The 16,518-nt window shown below is 38.5% G+C and overlaps 4 protein-coding genes across 4 annotated transcripts; 2 read left to right on the top strand and 2 right to left on the bottom strand.

Moving 5' to 3' along the window:
* On the bottom strand, positions 1 to 5,284 carry LOC103423692 (probable protein arginine N-methyltransferase 6). Its single transcript, XM_008361776.4, has 14 exons — positions 4,895 to 5,284; positions 4,383 to 4,448; positions 4,069 to 4,137; positions 3,667 to 3,702; positions 3,308 to 3,373; positions 2,997 to 3,065; positions 2,757 to 2,834; positions 2,464 to 2,542; positions 1,824 to 1,918; positions 1,168 to 1,252; positions 766 to 962; positions 560 to 678; positions 438 to 476; positions 1 to 329 (listed from the first exon to the last, which is right to left on the bottom strand). Exons 1-14 carry the CDS (start codon positions 5,162 to 5,164, stop codon positions 323 to 325), a joined length of 1,275 nt encoding a protein of 424 aa, XP_008359998.2. The 5' UTR covers positions 5,165 to 5,284; the 3' UTR covers positions 1 to 322.
* Positions 5,285 to 7,333: 2,049 nt separating this feature from the next.
* Positions 7,334 to 11,063, top strand: LOC103423693 (mitochondrial import receptor subunit TOM40-1). Its single transcript, XM_008361777.4, is given in 11 exon segments — positions 7,334 to 7,574; positions 7,966 to 8,047; positions 8,150 to 8,252; positions 8,360 to 8,455; positions 8,558 to 8,608; positions 8,860 to 8,925; positions 9,283 to 9,384; positions 9,836 to 9,904; positions 10,021 to 10,104; positions 10,586 to 10,681; positions 10,852 to 11,063. Coding segments are annotated over 11 exon segments (951 nt in total). The 5' UTR covers positions 7,334 to 7,429; the 3' UTR covers positions 10,909 to 11,063.
* Positions 11,064 to 11,598: 535 nt separating this feature from the next.
* On the top strand, positions 11,599 to 12,503 carry LOC103423694 (uncharacterized). The gene has a single exon (XM_008361778.4). The coding sequence runs from the start codon at positions 11,846 to 11,848 to the stop codon at positions 12,422 to 12,424; it is 579 nt and encodes a 192-aa protein (XP_008360000.2). The 5' UTR covers positions 11,599 to 11,845; the 3' UTR covers positions 12,425 to 12,503.
* Positions 12,504 to 12,656: 153 nt separating this feature from the next.
* Positions 12,657 to 16,303, bottom strand: LOC103423695 (uncharacterized). Its single transcript, XM_008361779.4, has 6 exons — positions 15,233 to 16,303; positions 14,746 to 14,848; positions 14,581 to 14,646; positions 14,037 to 14,210; positions 13,848 to 13,944; positions 12,657 to 13,114 (listed from the first exon to the last, which is right to left on the bottom strand). Exons 1-6 carry the CDS (start codon positions 15,789 to 15,791, stop codon positions 12,989 to 12,991), a joined length of 1,125 nt encoding a protein of 374 aa, XP_008360001.2. The 5' UTR covers positions 15,792 to 16,303; the 3' UTR covers positions 12,657 to 12,988.
* Positions 16,304 to 16,518: the final 215 nt, after the last annotated feature.

Genomic DNA, 16,518 nt, shown 5'->3' on the forward strand with positions numbered 1-16,518 from the left:
TTCCGAAAACGTGTATGAATAGAGAGAAACAAATTGTGCATGGTCGCAATTTGCTACAGATGATTCCACTCACAAAATTTTAGTTAGTGGTGATGTCAGTATACCATAAATAACAATAACTTGACAACATCCGAATTACATGCTCTCTTTCGAATTGTATCACAATTTATCTGTCTGAATTTAACCTCAACGACATTAACATTCTTAAGCGCACACAGGCTTAACATCAAATCTTCCTAAATTAATTCACGTATCTCCTCTAATATGTAAGGCTTTGCAAGTTAAAGTTATTGCAAAGCCCCCCAGAATGGTCTGCAAAGAATCAAGGTCTGCAGAGATTTGGCGGGAGCAAGAAAGGCACAGGTTAAGCAATGTAATGACTTTTCAATGCTTCCCTTCAAACAACCACGCAACAAGTTAATAAGAGGAAGATTCACCTCATTACAGACTCTTTTACAAAGGATCTTCCACCTGAGCTGCAAGAGCAAAGAATAATTATGAGCCCAAGACTCAACATGTGACTTCACCAAGGGTAATTAAACTGTAAGCCAAGACTCACGCATATTCAAGGTGGATATTCATGAATCGGCGGTTTTCTTTGCTTTGTGATAGTGTTACAGAACCTTCAATGAGTTGATCTTGCTCCAGCTCAATTGGCTCATAGAAGTATAGCACAGTCTGTAATATTGATTCATTAGACGGGCCGATGAAATGTTCATAGTAAAATATAAATGGAAGATCAGGGATAACTACAAAATACTGTACCTGTTGCCAATGCGTTGGAGGGTCCTCAGGTGCAGTGGACAGAACCAATGCTTCATTGGGATTTGCTCGTTTCTTCCTCTGCTGACTCTCCACTGGAAGATTGTTAAAAAGCACGGATGGTGCCTGATTATTTGTAGGAGCTAATGTAGGTCCACTGAATTCGACATCAAACCAAAATGCAAACCCATGTAATGGAGCTGTAAATCAAGAAATAATTACAACCACAACAGCGTCTACTGAAGTAAATGAGATTAATACAATAAGAACTTCCTCCTCTAACAAAAAAAAAAAAAGTTCATTCAATGCATAAACCCACAAAGAGAAAAGAATTCAAGGTTATAAAAAATATGTAGTGAAAACAATAATGAGACAGAAGAACTGCAACATATAAGAGAGAGAGACCTCGCATCATTGACTTGAACTTGTAGTTTGCCGTAACAGATTCTAACTCATGATGTGTAACTGTATGGCAATCCACATGCTTAACCTACAAAGTAACAGCATGATGCCTTCGATTATATACTTTCTACAGACAAACAAAAATGACAGAGCTTCAGATCATAGTATAAAGGGCATCAGATGACAGATGGAGGTGCGAGGCCGCTTAAATAGAAAAACCTCAGGCAGCTCCTTAATGACCTCAACTTCCCAAAACAGACATCTCAGAAGGTGTTCGAAAGAAGCATATTCACCAGAATGCTGGACCACAAGCAAAGTCAAACTATTTGTTTGACTGGGGAAAATAAATCTATAAATTGATATTAATGAGGAGCATGCATAGATGAATCCAGTAGCCATAACAAGAAGGAACCAACAGTTTTCTGCCAACAAAATGTGTAACGTCAAGGAAGTAGCTCATGCCCAAGTCATGATTACTCTACTTCACCTCAAGGTTGATTTATTGGTAGCAAAGAAATAAAATAAAAAAACAAACAAGAAAGCAGAAAAGGAAAACGTCCACATTTGGTGGGAAAGGTTATTACTATCAAGACAACCCATAAGTATAATGAAAACCATAAAAACACATAAAAATCTGGAACTATACTGAGAGAACTCACCACATGTGGCCATGTCAAAACATTCTCACCCACAATCGTCTCAACAGATGGCTCTTCAAACGCACATTGTTTTGCCAATGGCAACATGGCAGACACTGCAAACAAGCCAATGAAAGAAAATGATTCTGACCTCCAAGCAATAAAACTTTTCTACATTATACAAGTGGAATGGTACTTAAATAAATGCTGATACTAAGCTCAAGTAAGGATTATCTTTAACATAAGTTAAAAAAAATGTAAAAAAGCATAAAGTTTAGGTGAGCTTCTTGATGGTCAGTTTTTAATTTCGTGAGAAGGGTCACATTCCCCAAATATACTCCTGCACCGAAGTGTAGGAGTTGTGCTCCCCTACTGCAAATTTTACTTTCACATATTTTCAAGAGCTCCGCTTAGAATGGGTGTGGCCACTGATTGTGTCCTAGCAACAATTCCATAGATGCTGGTAAAATTTGACCAAGGTTGAAAAACTAATTGAAAAAAGTTAAATGGCATTAAGCATCGTCTTCAAAGACCCAATAAATAACCGAATCCAGGCAAGGCATGCAATGTGTGTTATAAGTTCAAATAATCTAATGTAGTACAAATCCAATATATGGCGATAACAATTGAGATCATGTTATTATATATGATGTATACTCACTGTCAATTCCATAAACATTGCGCCAGAAATCTATGCTTTCACTGTATCTATCAGAATGTGTGATAGGTGCCATGTACAACTGCAATCATACAAACTAAAAATCAGCATGACAAAAACAAATTCATTCATCGACAGCTGCTACATTGTACAAACTTGAGCTTGACAACGCTACATCCCCACTACACAAGTTGATAACACACAATGATATGAAGCCAGCACCAGTGTAACAGATTTCAGAATTAAAGATGCAGATGTGACCGTAATTGAAAGACCAAAAACAAAAAGAAAGATACCGTTGCACTTGAAGGAAGTATTAGACCTCCAGGTTTTAGCCAGCGATCTCTTGCTGTGATCACACTTCCCAGCATACTCTATAATAGGAAGAAAAAAAAACCAAGCATGCCAACAAAAGAAATGGAAATATATCATAAGGTTGCAAACCATAAAGCAGCTCAAGTATACGTATTCTGAGGTACAATCCTATATCCAATACTTCACTATACAATCATGAATACAGATATGTTAACAGCTACCTCATACAGAAGCATGTAGCCCATCCATTCTGAAATTATAACATCAACCTCCTCATCAATATTGACATCCTGCAGAACTATCATTTTTAGCAATAGATATTGTTGGCTTGTAATTTGTAATTCAGATCAATAATTTGGGAAAGCCAAAACAAACTCATCAATCTCTCTCTCTCTCTCTCTCTCTCTCTCTCTCTCTCTCTCTCTCTCTCTCTCTCTCTCTCTCTCTCTCTCTCTCTCTCTCTCACACACACACACACACACACACACACACAAGGAAAGTCAACAAAATTGTCCTGGTTGTACAAGCATACCTCAACTCGCCCATGTAGTACGATGACGGTTTCAGATAGATTGTTTGCTTTCACAACTTCATTTGCCTGCTTACAAATGAACGAGATTAATCCAAATTACAAAGCCAATCCTAAAGCATCACAATTAACATATTTCATCTTCATGAGAATGAACTTCTATTTTTTCCGGATACACCATGCACAAAAGTTCAAGCTAAAGATACATATAGGTAACTTTGACTCAGGTACTTCCTCAATCAGAGCTTAAGGGTAATGAGACATTTTACATTCAAGCAAAAACACTGAGAAGATCAGAAATAAATGAATACAGAATCAAATCACATGCAGATAGAGTAAAAAGCATTACTACAAGAACTTACCTGCACTGCAATGTCACTTGCATCAACAGCATATACCTGGTAGGTTGTAACAAAACACATAAGAGAATGCTATACAGAATGTAAAACAATGCCAGGACGGGACACAACATAGAAGTGACTTAACCAAACTACAAACATTAAAATCAGGGGAAGACTGTCCAGTTTTATTCATCAGATATCATTGAAGAGAACGAGCAAAAATGGCTGTGACATATTTTGAATCAGTAGATGGAAGTAGTGATTTGACACTACCAAAACCCATAGTTAAATGAAATGCATACCATCTTTCCAAACAAAACACTTTTCCCCATGTCAAAAGGAAAATTATTGCAACTAAACACATACAATTTGGTCAATATCTTATTTGCAAATTTATGAAATAATATTGAAAAAACAGCTTACACGTTTTGCACCAGCCTGAGCACAAAATATAGAAAGAATGCCAGTGCCACAGCCAACATCCACTACAACCTGCAAGCATCATTCAATCAAGAATTTAAATGAGCAATTCACTGCAGAAACAACCCTCTCCACAGAGACATGCAAACTGAGTAGAATAGGCATGTTCTGCACATGTGAGAGTATGATTCCCCAGTACGTTAAGTTCATATGCATAAGGTATGTCTTATAAATATTACAGGAGGTATTTACATCCACAGAAGGCAGTACCAAATAGAATACACATCATTTCTTAACTACAATTATAGCTGCATTACTTTGCCTGCTATAGAGCTCTGGTGCTGCATGATTGCCGCCCTATAAGATTCAGTGCGTACACGGTCCTGAATGATGACAGATTGCCACATCAGTCAATAATTTATATGACGATCAAATTGGAAAAGAAAACCCTCATAGCAATGTATTTTTTCCAATGACAAAGCATAAACAATTACCTTGAAATTTAAAACTACAAAGGCAGGGAACCTTAAACAAGATATACTGATGTTATGGGCCAAATCATCATACATGGGTTCATATTCTGATATTCATATTCGCATTCCCACTTGAGATGCATTCTCTTAAAAGACGAAAAGCAATGCAAGTATCAACAATGGAATATCGCATCAAACTAATTTCGTATCCTCGGCTGCCACCGGAAAATCAAACAGCAGTAAAAACAGAATGAAACCCTAAACACTAACACTCGAGACATTTGATCGCAATCGATTCTGGAAAAGCAGATGGAAAATTAGCAAGAAAACAAAAACATATGTGCAGCAAAATGCACCTTGATCATTTCTTCGTGGATGCCGACGTGCGCGTAGGAGTGGAAATAGGCCATGTCGAAGTCCGTACAAGGCGCTCCCTGTTGTTGTTGCTGCTGCTTATTGTGCTCAGAAACCCTAAGCCCGCCAAAATTACCACCACTGCCGAAGTTGTCTCTGAGCTCACGTGACCTCGCACGTGTTCCCCGGCGGACTCTATCCCTCTGGCTCATCCCGTGTGGCTGCTGCTGCTGCTGCTGGTAGCCGTTACTGTAAGCCGGGGTCGAGTTCATTATTTTGGTGACAACTCGCTTGCTCGCGCTCGCTCGCTCACTCCCAAACCCCAATATTACGAGAGACCAAAAAGAAAGCGCCGTTTGAGGGCCTCCCTTTAAACCCGGCTAACTTCTAACCCTTAACGTAAAATTTAGGTTCTAAACCCCCCAACTTGCTCTGATTTTTGGGCTAAAAATCAATTTTGGGTTCAAACTGATCTTTGGGGTAAATTTAACCAAATAAACTAACAATGCAAATGACCTGGCCCACTTCAGCGCATGGACACGTCATAAAAAGAAGGGAGCCGCAACCCACTAAGGCCATCTCCAACCGACGCGGACAAAAGGTTTTAGGGCTAAAAAAATCTAATTTTTTTTCCTATAAATACCTAAGTCATTCCACCATTCCATACTATCTTACCTCATTTTATTTCAATTCTTCACATTCCATTCTCTTACATCTTCCAATAATATTTCCTTCAATTTTTTCAATAATTTTCAAATGACCACATCTGCAATGAAAGGGAGGGCTTGGACCCGAAAAGAAGATTAAGCTCTTTGCAGGGCTTATATACGGGTCTCGGAAGATAGTGTGAAAGGGAGTTCTCAAACAAGTGAAGGTGTTCGAACTCGTACGTCCAAAAAGTACTATGAGTTCTACGAAGGCACCACTCTACCGAATTCCCGAAACCACGAGAGTTGTTCTTCGAGATGGAAAAAACATCTTCATCCAAGTTTGAATAAATGGCATCAACTTAAATTGAAGTTGTTGTAGTCTTTAATATTTAAGTTGTAGTTTTTAAATTTAAGTTGTAGTTTTTAAATTTAAGTTGTTGTAGTCTTTAAATTTAAGTTGTAGTCTTTAAGTTTAAGTTGTAGTTTTTAAAATGAAGTAGTTGAATCTATAAATTGAGGTTGTTGAATTTTTAAATTGAAGTTGTTGTAGTTTTGAATATGACTGAAAACCTTATTTTAATAAGGTGGTTTAATTTAAGTAACCATATTAATTTAATTAAAATAATAAATTATGTTTTGACCCCCTCGGTTGGAGATGGTTTTTTATCAGAGGGCTATGTTTGGCCTATGACCCTTTGGGCCATTGGTTGGAGATTATATGAAATATGGCCACATACTGTTCATTAAAATATAATTTATTGGAAGGCTATAGTGCTAAAGGGAGCCCTCTGGCCCTCCTTCGGTTGGAGATGGCCTTACACACCCCAAACGTGGAACACGCTCGTCTGCCTTTAGTGTCCGACAACTAGTGGCCCATTGTCAGGGCAGTTGTCAGCCACTTGCCGCCTGCCAACGATTATTTTTGAGATCGAATGGATGAGATTAATGGACTGTTAGTTGATCCAATGGTTCATATTCAGTTTTTTTTTCTTTAAAAATATAATTTTAATATATTAAATCCAATGGTTGAGATTCAATATGATCAAATCTAACAGTAAAAAAAAAATCTAATGGCCCAAAATTAAATCCAACGCCTAAAACAATTAAAAGATCATCTAAAACAAAGTTTACCCAAAAAAATTATTTATCGAAATCTAAGTGCTTTTAAGTTTAAATGTTCATAAAATTCCGACGGTTGGATGTAAAAGTTTCCCTAAAATTCCGACGCCTATGCCATGTGGGCTTTGAATCTCATGTGTAGTAGGGGCACAAATGTATATATGTACAATTATCATAATTGTCTTGAAACAAAAAGTTGACTTAATCCAAATAAAAGGGTTAGGCTTTATCTTTTCCTTAAAGTTTGTATATTTGCTTAAAACCTATATCTCAATTGGTATTTATCACCCTCAAAAAACAAAGTCAGTTATTGACAATTTTTTAAGGTAATTTTCTTTAAAAAAAATCAATTCGTAAAATTATGTTTTACAAATTAAATACAAAATGCAATTGGCTAGTTAGTTAGAAATAAAAAGGTTGGGCTCGATGCAGGCCCGAAACTGTTACCGATATTGTTTTATGGGCCAAAAGTATCAAAAAAGCCCAACAGGCAGAGCACGCCGAATCGGCGGGTGGGGTTGGAATTGGATCACGTAGGAGGATTTTGAGTTGCCGTACCCACCAAGAATGGAAATTTGGAATGGAGTTGTTTCTTTCTTTCTTAAAATAAAAACACTAAATAAATAAAAAAAAGGTTAAATCCCAAAGGCAGAAAGGCAGAAAGGCAAAGGAAAAGGCCCCTCGTCAGTCGGCCCTCATCCTCTATCTATAAATACTAGTAGTAATCGCGTTGGTCCGTGGTCGTATCGAAATTCGAAAGATAAAGCAATGGCGGGTGTTGTGCTTCCAGGTCCAGGTACAGGTACTACCGCGGGAAGGGAGGCAGCGGGGAGCAAGACTCGGACTGAGAAAGTGGACTACACGAACCTGCCTTGCCCCATTACTTATGAAGAAATCCACCACGAAGCTATCAGTTGAGTACCAATTTCTTCTTTTTTTCTTTTTAATGTATAGTATTTATTTAAAGCTTATGACTTTATTGCTTCGTGTGTGTTCCTATAATTTTAATATAACTCCTTCGTTGGCGGGGTCAGTATCTGTTATGATTCATTGTGTGGGTTTCCGGTAATTAGCTTTGATTTGCTCATAAACGTGTTATGCTGTGATAAAAATTCATCATTGGTTTACTTTTAGTGAACTCAATCATTTCACTTCAGATTGTATACTTTTCTCCGGGTCCAGTTTTTATCAGATTATATGCTATATCGTATATGTCACTGAAACGATAGCAGCTGCAATGCACTTGATGGTCAAGAAAACTGCATATTGGCACTAGTTTTTTGACTTGCGTCTCTGAATGGCAGTGTCTTTACGGCCACAACTTTTTGAGGGAATGCGCTTTGATTTTTTCAAAAGACTCGACCACAAGTTCTCCCTTAGCCACAGGTTTTTGTATTCTCCTCTCTCAACTTTTGTTTTTGCATTCCTTCCTTATCAGTCCTTTCTATTCTTCTGCTTATTTCACTGACTGTTTTCGCATCCCATCAGTTTCTCCATGGGACCTGTGACAATTCCTCGTCAATCTGCCGAAATCTTAAAGGTCCCTACTGCCAACTATGAGTTTGGTGCAAATTTTATAGACCACCCAAAGGTAGGTAGCTATCGCCGTATTTACTTATCCAGAAACCTCTACTGAAAGGAGTAATTTATTTTGTGTGCGTTTGTGCTTTTGGGGGGGGGGGGTGATTAAATTTGTAGTTGATGCTTGTTGGGAGGGTATTAACAGACGGGAGACTTAATGCAAGAGTCAAGTATGACTTGACTAACAACCTCACTCTCAAGACTAATGCTCAGGTGAATATTCATCCTTGGATTAAACTGTTCCCTTTTTTCTTCTTGTGTAGAAAAAATGTGGAAGTACTGATGTAGCCCATTTATTTCGATTCTTATTTACAGCTCACAAATGAGCCGCACATGTCTAATGCCATGGTCAATTTGGACTACAAGGTCTGCTCACTATTTTTATTTACTTTCATTGATTTAATTTGCCTTGTTTGACCTCATTACATATACAATTAAGGAGTTTCTTTGGCTACTTTTCTTGTTTCATTTTACATATCTGGTTTCGCTTCCTAACCATCACTTATGCCCATGTGGAAGTACGGATGTGTTGGGGGTTATAACTCTCCTAGTTCATGGTGTCTCTCATCTCATGTGTCATATGGTGCTCCTAGTTCTGACATTCTCACTTGGTACAGGGTTCAGACTACAGATCCCAGATTACATTGGGTAATGGGGCCTTATGTTAAGCGAGTTATATGCAGGTAATGGTGTTCTTTTTTTTTTTCTTTTTACCCTCCAGATAATGTAGAAACTAGTACCAACTACCAATTAGTTTACTTTTGTGCCCATGTAACTTTTGGGATATTCATATTGGAATCAAACATGTCTTGGAGGTCCAGATTTATCGAGATATTCATAGTACATTTCCCTTATTTTAATTGTAATTTGTTTATTGATATTGTATATCAATATCAAGAACATGATTGACCGAAAATTGGCTCTGTTTTGGTACATGTCTTGTAACACTAGGCCGCTGCAGGTGGTTTATGCTAACGTTCTTACATTAATTTCAAGATGTTTTCTGACCTAGTCTGTCTATATTCTATATACTCTTGCAGTCAGTGACTCCTCATTTTTCTTTGGGTGGTGAAGTATTTTGGGCCAGCCAGCATCGAAAGTCAGGTATCGGTTATGCGGCTCGGTTCAACACTGAAAAGATGGTAAGCTAGCTTGGGTTTCATCTTGCGTCACATGTTTGAAGGCAAATGATTTATCGTTCTGGCCATTATGCATGGTTTGTACATTATCATTATATTTTATTATTAACAAGTACTGTACTGAGAAAGGACAGAAAAGAAAGAGAAAGAGAAAACAAGTTGTTGGCCTTAGAATAGAGAATCAACTGACTACTAACACAGACAGAAAACAATCAGAACATTACTTACTCCAACAAGGAATAACAATCTTTTGGGAAAACACAGATTATCTCTGTAGGCACACCAGATACAAGAGTATCATCTTAATAGTCTTAAAAGTCTGGTCATTATCATTATTCTAATGATTAAAAAAGTTCAACGTCTTTGTACCCTAACAACTTTTTAGTCGGGTTGATTTTATTGGGTTACACAGATTCCTCCGTAACCAAATGTGATGCTCATGTCTTGCCTGTAGGTTGCCACAGGGCAGGTTGCTAGCACTGGAATGCTTGCATTGAGCTATGTTCAGAAAGTATCTGACAAGGTAGAAAAGTTGGTTTGTTTAGAACTTCAGGTTATATCTTATGACTGTATGTCTATTATTGTTTTCCCTACTTTGGAAATTGTGGCCTGAACAAGAATACTAATGTATTTATGCAGGTTTCACTAGCGTCAGACCTCATGTACAACCACATGTCAAGAGATGTCACAGCAAGTGTTGGCTATGATTACGTCTTCAGACAGGTAGATTCTGCCATCAGAAATGTCCTAGGTTCTTCTAAATTTTGTTATGAAGGAATATACACTATTTTACCAGTTCATGATGAACAAAGTTGAACAAAGTGTGTTCATCAAAAGAAAACTTTGAGAAGTTTCAGTAAAGTTCATCAGACACGATGGCAATAGATATCTTTTGTTTTTAACGACAGGAAACATTAGAACTAGGTGAGCCTGGTATTTTACTCGATAAACCACAAATCTTTATTGGGTGTGGGCTTTAGGCTCCCAGGGTTTTCGAACTAGGTGAGGAGCGCTGGCAAGAGGCACTAATTGGGTTTCTTGCCTCTTTCCTCAACGCCAGTACGTGTGAGCGCCTTTTAACAATCCCACGCAAATATCACATGAACCTATTTGCTTATTCAGAATCCAAGAAATATTATGTTACTGTTATTAAGCAAAGAAGAAAAAGAAATCAATTAAATACTATTTATGCTTCTTGTTTCAGAGTCGTGTTAGAGGGAAGATTGATTCCAATGGCTGCACGGCTGCTTATCTTGAAGAGAGATTAAATACGGGTCTTAAGTTTATTCTTTCTGCGGAGGTGAGAAATCAGCTGCTTTGAATTGTACAATAATTTCAAGCCAGATGAGATATATGACCAATGGCATCAGGCATCAGGCATCAGCTATGCTTAGATATATTTGTTGTATGATGTTTCCAAGTCATATTTGTCCAGCATTAACAGCATGTTACCAAAATTTCTGTTTGCAGATCGATCACAAGAAGAAAGACTACAAATTGGGGTGTGGGATTACACTAGGAGAATAGCTTCACAGATGATGCAAAAGGAAGGGGCTGGCTGTAGTAGGAAATTTTTGTAATTATTTCTAGCACCACTTTTGTGCCGCCTATTGTGAACTTTTTTGCCTCTATGTAATCATATAATTAATTTTATGTTATGAAGGTGAAGGAATTTCTTACTAGATTACTGATTATTATTATTTAATACCAAACCATGCGTGGTTAATTGAATACTAGTGACTGCGTGACTTTTATCAAATAGTTTTAACATTATACAATATCAATTGATCAATTGACAATCTTGCATTTTGGATGTTTGAGTGTGGTCGTATAACAGAAGGGCCCAACCCAATTTTTTATTTAAGACATCGTCTAAGGGCTCAGTCTTGGAGTCATGTACAGTTGTACACAACTTGCATAAGAATTTGGAGTAGATTTGACATGGAAATAGAGAAAAGTGTACTGCTAGGGTAGTTCACACACTTATTTTTATTTTTTACATTTTTTTTATATTTTCGACTTTCAAATTGAATAACAATTGTTATTCTAGAATCATGCGACATGTTTTAGAATAAGTCTAATAGAATGACGATAAGACTTAGTTGCCTAGTGTTTCATGTCAGAAAAATAAATTGAGAGTATTGACCTCTCATGGTCTCCTTTTAGCATCGAATTCATCGATTCCATTGATCTCCCTCTCTCAGTTCTAAGTGAGTATGTGTATGTACAAATTCATTATCTTGCGATAATTATGTTTTAATGTAGTTCTTAACCATTGTTGCAAGAACTCCTTAAGAAAATGAGGGGAGGGAGGGGCGCGCTTGCTTGGTATTCCTGATTACCTATAGGGGCAAGGGCAAAATTTTAATTAGAAATTTGAGGTCATCAAAGCAAACTTGTATATATTGCCTAGGAGTTGAGAGAGGCGAGAGAGAGAGAGAGAGAGAGGAGAAGAGAGAGAGAGATGAGGAGGGGGAATAACAGGAATACCAAGACAAAGAAAGCGGCAGCAGAGAAGGATGAAGTTGAAGAGATGCTGCAGGCGGCACAGGACGATTTGCTCCTCAAGCTGTCCGTCGACTCTCACATGTCCCACCGCCGTGTTTCTCTGGACGACGATCCCGATATCGACCGTCGCTTTCATGCCCTAAAACTCAAAACTACCAGTGGAGTTGCTGCTGCTGATGCTTCCGCCTCCAATTCCAAATCTAATCGGACCAATTCCGTTCAAGTGGACGAGGAAATAAAGGCAGTCCTCGGCGACGACCTCTCCGCTAGATTCGCCGCTCTCAAGTCTTCATTGCCCACGGCCACGGCCACTCGGTCCTCCTCCTCTGCAACCACCGCCACGTCATCTTACTACTACGATGACTTGGATGATGAGGAGGATGAAGTTGAAAAGTTGATGCGCTGGGCCAAGGACGCCGCACGCCTCGACCCTTCTCCACCTTCCGATTCCGATGACCCGGACAAGTCTGAATCTGACGACTCCGACGACGACAAGAAGAGAAAGGGGAATAGAATAGGGCCCAATTGTAAATAAATGAAATTTTGTGTTGGTCAATTTGAACTGATACATACAAATTTATGAATAAATGAAACATTGTTGGTTGGAAATGAAACATACAAATCAAACATTAGTGCGTACGATACGATACGACGTTGTTCTTCTTTGTGAAAGAATCAAAGAAAGCAGTAATCAACAAAACCAACAACAATGTTTACCCATGATGTATTTTAAACTGTAACTTGCCGAAGACACGGTAAAACTCGACTTGACTGCCAAACAATCTTAAATAACAATGATAAAAATGTTCTTCTTCCTTCACCAGTCTGCCTATTACATTTATGTTTACAGCGAGTAGGACGATTGTCAAGCAGCTCTATCAAATAAATAAATCCTTCTTCCAAATGGCTCCAGATAACCAACCGAGCCAGCCATGGGGCACCAATCCCCCTTGAGGTTGAATCACTCTCTCTCATAATCTGATAATCTAGTTCCATATCAACAAACAAAAACAAAACCAACAACAAAGATTTTGAACTCTTCCGCGTCCTGCAACTATAATGTTATTAAAACAATAAGACAGAAGAACCAGTAATGAGATTAACGGAACTCATCATGGTACCCATAGTCCTCTTCCTCGTCGTCACTGAAAATAGCGCTGTAAAATACATATGGGTTCTCTATCATCTCTCCCAGCGTTAGTCGCCCGTCTTTATCCGTATCAGCCTGCAATTCACAAATTTGTCACTTAAAGGCAGCACAACAACGGCACATATACTATAATACATCATCAACCGTTCCTACCATTCCAAGCTTCCTCCTATGCCACACCCAAATTTGGAACAACTTTTTACTTTATTTTATTTTCTAGGGGGGTATGGAGAGGTACGAAGGGAACTACATCGTTACTATCAAACTTCATTTGATGTCTTCAGTGACAGAAGAATGACAAGATTGCAAACTAATGTCTACTTGTTAATCAGCTGATAATTCCACCGTTTTATAAGGTAGATAGCACGATGGCAATAACAGAAGAACTGCCCGTAGCTTTAGAATCCAAATACCAACATATAGAGATCATACCCCATCTATAAACTTAAGCAATTTTAAAAAATTGATCTCCAAATTGCCTCTGAGAGCAAGATAAATCAACAGACTTTGACACTTGAAGATGCTCTGAAAGAATATAGAAGGTGATTCATCTCTTAACACTTCAGTTACGTATAAATTCACAAACCTTAATTTATTGTTTTGAAATGATTAACTCATCATATTAGGCAAGGAAAGGAACCAGGAAGCCCTTGCTACATGGTGAGAGCAGACTAATTACCACATAAAAAGTGCAACTAAATCAATGCTCACATGATCCATACAAGCATATCTAAACGACCCGAAAAGCACAAATGATAGATCCATCTAAACTAGGAAAGAAAATACTTCCCACCGTAAAAATGAATACCTGTGATATAATGTAATCTGCTTGTTGTTTTGCATAGTAATGTTCTGATGGATGTATCTTTCCAATAATAGGAAGTATCTCCTCATCCGACAAATAACTGCGGATATGCAAGGCGGAAACAAGTAAAATAAACATGAAAAGGGAAACCCTCAGAATAGTTACACATAAATAAAATCAGCTTAAAAGTACCCGTCACCATCTTTGTCAAGCTGAGCGAACAAATTTCTAGCTGGGGACTCCATCGAATCATCAGACTGATGTGTGGAATTGTGATCTTCTTCATCATAGTTCCTCACCAAATCAAAGAGGCCATGGAAGAATTCTTTGAAGTTAATTTTTTCATCTTTGTCGGTGTCCCTTTCCCTAAGGAGGCAAAGGAGCATTCAGACAATTAGAAAAGCTAAGCAACCATGTTAGAATGACATTACACAATGACAAATAAGATGATGTGCAAGGGTTAATGAGAAAATACAAATACTACAAAAAGAGTTGGTAAAAAAGGAACCACCCATTTCAACTGGTTAGTCCCTGGTGGTGCCTATGTCAGTAGATGTTTCTTTTTCTCTTTTGTTCTAATATCAGTATGTTATCGGTCCATGGAGAAACCCAAAATTTTGAAAGTGGAAGTTGAAATTTTTTTGTCATGGTGCCTACATCTGACCTACAAACTGATATCCTACAAATAGATATTGCTCATATGGATACGGAAAACTAGAATGGAAATTAGTATCACCTTACTTCCTCCCTGCACAACCACGTAAGTAGCTTTGGGTTTTTGCTGTCAGCTGGGTGTAGAAAGCTAGAAAAGGATAAAGACGAAAAACACCGACATCAAGTTAAATAAGGTATGTGAAAGGATACTATGTAAAAGGAAGTTGAGAGACAGGTAGAAGCTCACTCGTTGAACTCGGTTAAATTAAGAAGACCATCTCCATTTGCATCTGATGCATTAAAATGCTCCTCTTTCCACCAACCCATATCATAGCCAAAAGAACTGTTATCTGGTAGATGGAACATGATAAACCAAATCAGTAGCAACAAGAAAGTGACAACATACAAATGATCTAGTTGAAGATGGCCTAAATAACAAATGACCACCCTGTTTCAACTTTCACCAGATACAACTTTCTTTCTTCTCACCCGTTGTCGCCGTTGCTAGGAGCAACAGTCCAACATATTGCAGAATGGCACACTCACTTTAGTTTAATTTAAGAGATTGTTCTGGCGGAAACCAAAATGTACGAATTCCACACAGCATAATCAATAGCCATAGATTGAATTTTCACTTTTCAGCAGTTACTAAAGCACGTAGATAGATCATACAGATACATTCATACAAGGAACAAGAATACATGAATTTGCAAAGAGGGAATGACGTAAGTAACCTGCATTCTGAGCCCAACTCGGGGGCTGATACTCAGCAAAGGAAACAAAGCCGTCAAGATTCTTGTCGTGAAGCTCCATATCCCTCTCAGTCCGATGCAAGACTTCCCTCTGGGCCTGGTTCAAGTTCCACTGAGTCAACTCGTGCTCGGTGACGAATCCATCAGCCGGGTCGACATCAACCTTAGGAAACAACAAGAGCAACCTGCTGGTGACGTTGAACCTCTCGTCGTCGTTCAAGTAATCCTCAGCGTCCATGAAGTCTTCCCACTCGGGCTGAGATTCGGCGGCGGGGGCGGAGTGGTGGGAGGCGTTGAAGGCATGATCGAAGTGCTGCTGCTCCCACTTTCGGTCCTCGCGGCGGCGCTCAATGTCGGCAACGAGAGGGTCGAAGGGGATGGGGTTATGGTGGTGGAGGGGAGGAGAGAAGGTGAAGTTGGAGCGGAGCTTGAGGCGGCGGTGGCGGTGGTTGCCGGGTTTCTTGGGGGAGTGGGAAATGAGCAAGAGGACAAGCACTGCAATTGCTGAGTATATGATTACTGAGACGGACGGCCTCACCATTGGAACTCTCAAATCTTCAACTCAACTCAACTCAACGCAAGATTTAGTCTTTTCTTTCTTCTGCTCTCTCTTCCTAGATTTGGAATTTGGAAATTGGAAATTGGAAATTTGGAAAATAGAAAAGAAAGAAAGGAAATTTAGAAGAGAGAGAGAGAGAGAGTGTGTGTGTGTTGGTTGACTGACTAGTGAATGGACTAGATTAGGAGAAGAATCTGGAGAGAATACAAGAGAAATGGAGAAAAGGAGGAAAAGACTGATTCACTTTAATTATTCAAATGATGAATGAAGTTGAAGTCCTGAATGAATGGGGGTTTCAGTTTCAGGTTTGATTTGAGACTTTGAGAGTATGAAAATATGAATTGAGGAAGGAAGTCCAGGAAGGCCAGGAAGGAAGTGTCGTTGGAGAGAGCCGGGAACTGGTGGATCTGCTCTGCCTCTGCTGCCACCCAACCCAGACTTCCCCCTTACAGTTGTAGAATTAAAATGTTCCAGTTTTAATGATAATTAGCTTGAGTTTAGTTTAAGTTATTGTTAACTAGTATTAAATATTATAAAAAGTATTTTTGAAATACCATCCTAAGAAAGCCCCTTTGTAAATTTTGCACAGGAAAGATACCGTAGACAGTTGGTCTAAGGTTGGCGTGAAGGTTGTGGTATTTTTTTTTTGAAAAAAACGATATTATTTATATTAAAGATGATATGATGAGTTTTGATTTTACGATAAACT

Source organism: Malus domestica, chromosome 13, assembly GCF_042453785.1.
Source record: "Malus domestica chromosome 13, GDT2T_hap1".
In the NCBI taxonomy this organism is placed as follows: domain Eukaryota; kingdom Viridiplantae; phylum Streptophyta; class Magnoliopsida; order Rosales; family Rosaceae; genus Malus; species Malus domestica.

Coding starts and splice junctions, on each gene's coding strand:
- LOC103423692 (XM_008361776.4), bottom strand. CDS start 5,164: ATGAACTCGACCCCGGCTTACAGTAACGGCTACCAGCAGCAGCAGCAG. Junction 4,138..4,382: donor AGAGCTCTATAGCAGGCAAA/GTAATGCAGCTA, acceptor TGATGCTTGCAG/GTTGTAGTGGATGTTGGCTG. Junction 3,066..3,307: donor TACTACATGGGCGAGTTGAG/GTATGCTTGTAC, acceptor ATAGTTCTGCAG/GATGTCAATATTGATGAGGA.
- LOC103423694 (XM_008361778.4), top strand. CDS start 11,846: ATGAGGAGGGGGAATAACAGGAATACCAAGACAAAGAAAGCGGCAGCA.
- LOC103423695 (XM_008361779.4), bottom strand. CDS start 15,791: ATGGTGAGGCCGTCCGTCTCAGTAATCATATACTCAGCAATTGCAGTG. Junction 14,647..14,745: donor AATTTAACCGAGTTCAACGA/GTGAGCTTCTAC, acceptor ATCCTTTTCTAG/CTTTCTACACCCAGCTGACA. Junction 14,211..14,580: donor TTGTGCAGGGAGGAAGTAAG/GTGATACTAATT, acceptor TTGCCTCCTTAG/GGAAAGGGACACCGACAAAG.